Here is a 5875-nt window from a genome sequence, read left to right as displayed (position 1 = left end):
AAACTCTTATCTATTATAGACAACTCTGATCCAGCCATTTTCCACCTTTTGTTTTGTTGGTTCAGTTTGTGGCGTGTTCGAATTTCAAGTTGCGCGAACAAGCTCTCAATCCTTTTTTTTACTACTTGTTCAACATGATAGTTTTTGCTCTTGCAGTTTGTGAAATATAGAGACCCTTCTCTTTCTAGAGCAGAAATGTTTGTACAACTCTGCAGTGCATAATGTTTTAGTCAGATGCAAGCCTTAGTGCGCTATGTTTCAGTTTCCATTTCCATCATTTTCATTCATAATAGTTACTTATTTCATATTTCCATATTTTTGCTCTTTTCTTGGCTAAGGGGAAAGAAGGTTTAGTTTGTGGGCAGTCACACAAATTTGTTATCTGTGTTAGTTTGGACCACCTGTTGAACCATTTTTCAAATGTTATATTTTGGGATGCCCGAGTAACAACTATTTTCCTTATTATGTCGCTGCCATTAAAACTGAGCTCCAGTTAGACAAAGAAATAATGTTGGATGAAAAATAACTGAGACTTCTTACTGTTTTACGCCACTGAGCAATAGATTGATTTTGGGTGGAATCCATGCTAAAGTTATATCGGGTACTACGGATATTGCATTATCCCAGCAGATCCTCTCGTCGCAGGCCTTCAGCTTATTTCTCTAGATTGAATGCAGGAAATGGCCATTGTTTTAGACGTTTTGTAGGCTATGATTATGAATTCCACATCGGTTGTAATGCAATATTAGCCACTTACCATAATTTTAGTCGGCTATCAGTTTTGGTTAAATGCTAACATGTGAGAATATAAGAAGCGAGAATATGAGTAGGGGACCTCTAATTCTTGGGGTTTCAGGGGGATGGTGAATAGGGGTTTGAGTAGGGGCCTTGTTGGACAGATTTGTTGGCTTCGAGCCTTCGGCCATAAAAATGTGGTTTAGGAGCGAGGGTGGAGGCCTTGCTAGATATGTTCTTAGGAGTTATTCTCTCCATTTATTTTGGCAATTATGGGAATGTTGTTTATATCTTTGGAATAAGATGGAGCATACTACAAATGGTGTTATAGTCTTGCTATAAGAAGTCTCCAAACCTTATAGGTGTTGGAAAATATCAACACGGTATACATTGTTTAATGTCTTGTGAATATGAGAATTCTATACAAAATGCACGGCTAAGTAAATCTTACAATGCTGCTCCCTTCATAAAGGAATATTACTTTTTTCATATGCGTGCCTTTTCAGTCCCTTGAAAATCCCTTCCTGATGCATTATTCTGCCACTGGCGGAGTCAGGGGAACCAGCAGGGGCCCTCCCCCCCCCCCCCCCGCCCCCTTCCCTAACATCAATTTTTTTGATTTATATCCCTGCATTTTAAGGTAAAACACCCTGAAAACCAATTTATTTTAGCATCTGGTTCCCTCCCCAAAAACATTTCCCTCTAGTTTTGTTCGTTTGCCCCCCACTCATTTTTTTTCTGTCTCTGCCATTGCATTCTGCTGCACACCGTCAACACCGGGGTGAGCTTCTTTTCCAAGTTGCTCTTTTGGTATTGCAATCTAGTTATGAGCATCGAGTTCTTCTACACCTTTATAGCCGCAGCATCGTTTTTGTGTTCATTTTCTTTAATTTGCATGATAATCATAATATGTTTTCAGGGAAGCATTATTTTGGAAGTGTTCACAGTGTATTGTTGCTGTTGCTATTCCTAGAAAAACATCAACTGAAATAAATTCTGGAAAAACATAGTATCTTAATATTTAGTGCAGCATTACAGATTTTGAGTGGTTTGGAGGTATAATATGTTGCGAAATGAATAATCTGACCTGACATGATATATGATTCCTGTTAAAGGACGTATCCAAGATGAGCAATCCATGCGAATGCTGCCACAGAAAGCTGAGGTTCATAAGACAGATTAAAGGAAACTTCATGCATAGCATGGTGAGCTACTTATGTCTTTCTTAGTTAAGTGCTTGCCTGAAATATTTCTTGAGTTTATTCGCTGCCTTGTTGTTTTTATTTCACAAAAGCTGAGGTTCATAAGACAGATTAACGGAAACCCAGTCCTGCTTGCTACAGGTCATACCAGAGTGCTTTGTGAAGTATTTTGGAAGAAAGATCCCGGAAAGCGTCATACTAGAAGCTCCTAATGGTAACATATATGATGTTGGAGTTACTGAGAGTATGAACAGAACAATCCTCAAGTCTGGATGGGCGGCATTTGTCGCTGCCAATATAATAGAAGAGAATTATTCCTTGATGTTTAGATACCTTGGAAATGCCCGCTTTGAGGTTACAATTTTTGATTCCAATGGCCAGGAGAAAGCCTTGTGCTGTGCTGGGATGAAAACTGCCTCTGATGTGAAAACACCAAACAGTCACTATGTTGGTAATTCGAGCAGTTCACGTCATGGCACTACTCAGTTGTCATCGGGTGAAGGATCAGATTCAGATGGATGCCCAAAGGAAATCTCATGCCATTATTGTGAATCAGCAAAGAAGGCTGCATTATCTTATACTTCTGATGAATTTTCGGGTAAGTTGTGTTCTCAAATTCCACGCGAAAAAAACTTGTGTTCTTAAATTGAATTAGTTTCCCACTTACCCATTGTTCCCTCACTCTTGAATCTTTTTTACCTCAGAAGACAATCCATCTGCAGATGCATCAATGGAGTTCGACGGTCTTCAGATGCTCCCAAAGGACTGTGTCTTATCAGGGCGATGCGCTCTTACAGTAGCACAGAAAACAAAAATACATGCATTCGTAGCTGAAATTCAACCGAAAATTCCAGTGCTTGTTGTAATGATGAAGAAGACAAATGTTGAACCTAAGACTGATCTGGTACGTTAACTTTACCACCTAATTTTTCCTAATTCTGATAGTATTTGGAACTCCAGCCTTGTGGTTTGAACTGTGTCAGATCTCTGAAAGATACTTTCGTAACAAAACACATATTCATAGTTGAATCAGCAATACAATTGCCTTATTTTACAGTTTTATCATGTGCATTCAAGAAAAAATAGCCTTTGTGAGCTGTGATAGTCTTGCACTTTCTGTGTCAGATAAAATAGGTTGACATTATCATCCTGCCATCTTTCAGGTAATACGCAAGGACTATGCGCTCATGCACTTTCCATGTGAAAGCCAAACAATCACCCTCCAGGTGCCTGGGAAGAGCAAGGATTGGCAATGCAATTTACGCGTCAGGCCTGATGGTGGGTGCAACCTACGCTTAGGCAACTTTGTCCATGATAATTGTGTTAAAGTGGGTGATATCTGCCTCTTTCAACCAATGACAAATGCTAAGCAGGGAACATTCAAAATGATTGTCCATCTCCTTCAAAAAGCAAGCATTGATCATTCTCCTGGTGGAAGAACTGACATTGGCTTAAATGATGGATGGACAAGCACAGAGGTGGCTGGTGTTAAGGATGAACCCCCTGCCGATGGTATTGCAGCACGACGCTAACATGCTACTACTGCTAGGATGCATGTGTCGCATTTCAGTTTGCATTATATGTGTATGATTCATGTGAAAGATTTTCCAGGTGAAGAGATCTCCTTTTCGGATCATGAAAAGCATGGAGCCTCTAAAAGTTCTGAGGGAGATTCTGTGGAGTCTGATTACCGTCAGGTGCTTCCAGATGATATTGTCTTATCAGGGCGTTGCTATCTTACGGAAGAACAGGAGGTGAAAATACCACTTGTAAGCAGAATGCGACCTGAAATCCCAGTGCTTGTTGTAGTGATGAAGAAGACCAATGTAAAACCATATGGTAATCTGGTACGTCAGCTCTACCGTTCAAACTTTCTATGAAATGTTCATTTGTTATAGCTACATACATTTTTTAGTTATGATATTATTAAAGAAAGCATGTGTTCTGCTTCTAACTCGTACAATCCTCTGAAGGATGGTTTGCAAGGAAATGCGTAAACATCAAAATCAACTGTATCGTTGACTTATTTTGCAATTGGAAAAGTTCAGACTTTGTGATAGTCTTAACTTCTTCCCTACTAGTACTTCAGCTAAAGGATGAAACAAGCTTAACAGTACCACTATCACATGCTGTCCCTTTTTTTAATCAGGTTATACGCAAGGATTATGCGCTTCAGTACTTGCCATGTGAAGATACAAATATCATACTCCAAGTGCCTATGAAAAAAACTACCTGGAAATGCAAATTGCAAGTCAGGTCATCTGGCGTGTCTGATGCAGGTCGGCGCAACCTTTATTTGGGTAAATTTGTCAGGGACAATCATGTCAGAGAGGGTGATATCTGGCTCTTTCAACCAATGGAAAATGTTAAGAACGGAAGATTCATGATGAGAGTCCATCTCCTTCACAAAGCGAGCATTGATCATTTCCCTGATAGAAGAACTGGCATTGGCTCAAATTATGGAAGGACAAGCGCAAATGTCACTGGTGTTAACGAGCAACCACCGACTGATGGTATAACATCAGCGCACTAAGACGTAGACACGGCTAGGATGCATGTGTCACATTTCAGTTCGCATTATATCTGTCTAATTCATTTGAAACTTTTCCAGGTGAAGAGATCTCCTCTTCAGACCATGAAGAGCATGGAACCTCTGAGAGTTCTGAAGTAGCTTCTGATCCTCCTTTCATTCTGCCAGGCAGAATTCGTCTAACACCAGCGCAGGAGAAGAAAGTGTTGGAAAAAGTTGAAGAAATTGAGAGAGAACTACCCATTTACGTTGCGATCATGAACAAGATAAATGTCTGTCGCCGCAATACCTCTCCCATCTTAGTAAGTTCGGAAATAAGAAGCATTTCCTATTAATGCCTATCAACCCTCAGTTGGATATGTATGCTTTGATCAGATAGACAGGAACACATTTATCAACTATGTCTGCATCTTCAATTCGATAAAAAGAACTATCTCTGCATCTTCAATTCGAAAAAAAGAACTATCTCTTCACCAGTATCATTCTAACATTTCCCTGTATATGTATAATAAACAGAACTTTGGTGTACGGTACGCTACCACATATCTTGAAAAGAAGCACGCTACTGGGCATCATGGAAAGGAGGGTGTCATCAGTTTGGTGCTTCAGCGTGACCGGAAGAGGGGGACGTGGGCCACTGAGATGCGATGGTCTACCCACCGCACGGGCCCTCAGCTGAGGGTTGTCAAAGGATGGCCCTCGTTCTCCCGTGCCAACCACCTGCGGGAGGGGGACCTCTGCCTCTTCAAGCTGATGAACAATGAGGAGCTGCTCAAGATGGTGGTCTACATCATTCGCCGTGAGAAATGTTAGCCTGAAGCAAGTCTTGCATGTTGCTCTGATGATTTGGAACTCTGGGAGTGGAATGTGGTTCAAATGAGGAGTGATACCCGAAGAAACTTATGTGCTTTCTGTCCTTGCAGGATATTTTAGTGGTTTGTTAGTTATATCAGAGATTTGTTATCTGCATTCTAGAGTTATTTTGGGTGGTCAAGTTTGAACAACTTATCTAATATCTGTACTTTTGGGAGAAGTGCTCCGGTGTCCCCCCCTGGTTGAAGAGGCAAGTTAGCCAAATAAATTTAGATAGCTCCCAGATGTTTCGAGTTTTGGAAACAACACCCCTCAACTTCCCTCAACTTCAAACTAACAAAGGTTAGGTTCAGAAACTCGGTATAGAGATTGCAAGGCTGGATATGAGCCTCTAGCCCAGATTCATATGCGTGCGTTTGTTGGTACTAGCTTATCTGTGGACTTGCTAGCTAGCATCTGATAATATACGCTGATATGATTGATCATTAAGATGCCTGCTAGCTTGGTGTAGATTTGTATGTTCGCGTATTGCTATTGGTTTACCTAGGTGTTGTACACGCGACTCGACGGAAAGTCCGTCCAGCTCCGGGTCCAT

General features: G+C 40.8%; 1 protein-coding gene across 1 annotated transcript; it reads left to right on the top strand.

Annotated features, from left to right (window-relative positions):
• The first annotated feature begins 1862 nt into the window (after nt 1–1862).
• Nucleotides 1863–5280, top strand: LOC124659668 (B3 domain-containing protein Os03g0619600-like). Its single transcript, XM_047197498.1, has 6 exons — nt 1863–1913; nt 2328–2535; nt 3663–3784; nt 4087–4450; nt 4549–4769; nt 4984–5280. Exons 1-6 carry the CDS (start codon nt 1863–1865, stop codon nt 5278–5280), a joined length of 1263 nt encoding a protein of 420 aa, XP_047053454.1.
• Nucleotides 5281–5875: the final 595 nt, after the last annotated feature.

Source organism: Lolium rigidum, chromosome 6 (assembly GCF_022539505.1).
Source record: "Lolium rigidum isolate FL_2022 chromosome 6, APGP_CSIRO_Lrig_0.1, whole genome shotgun sequence".
Lineage (NCBI taxonomy): Eukaryota > Viridiplantae > Streptophyta > Magnoliopsida > Poales > Poaceae > Lolium > Lolium rigidum.
This window is presented reverse-complemented; position numbering and strand designations above follow the sequence as displayed.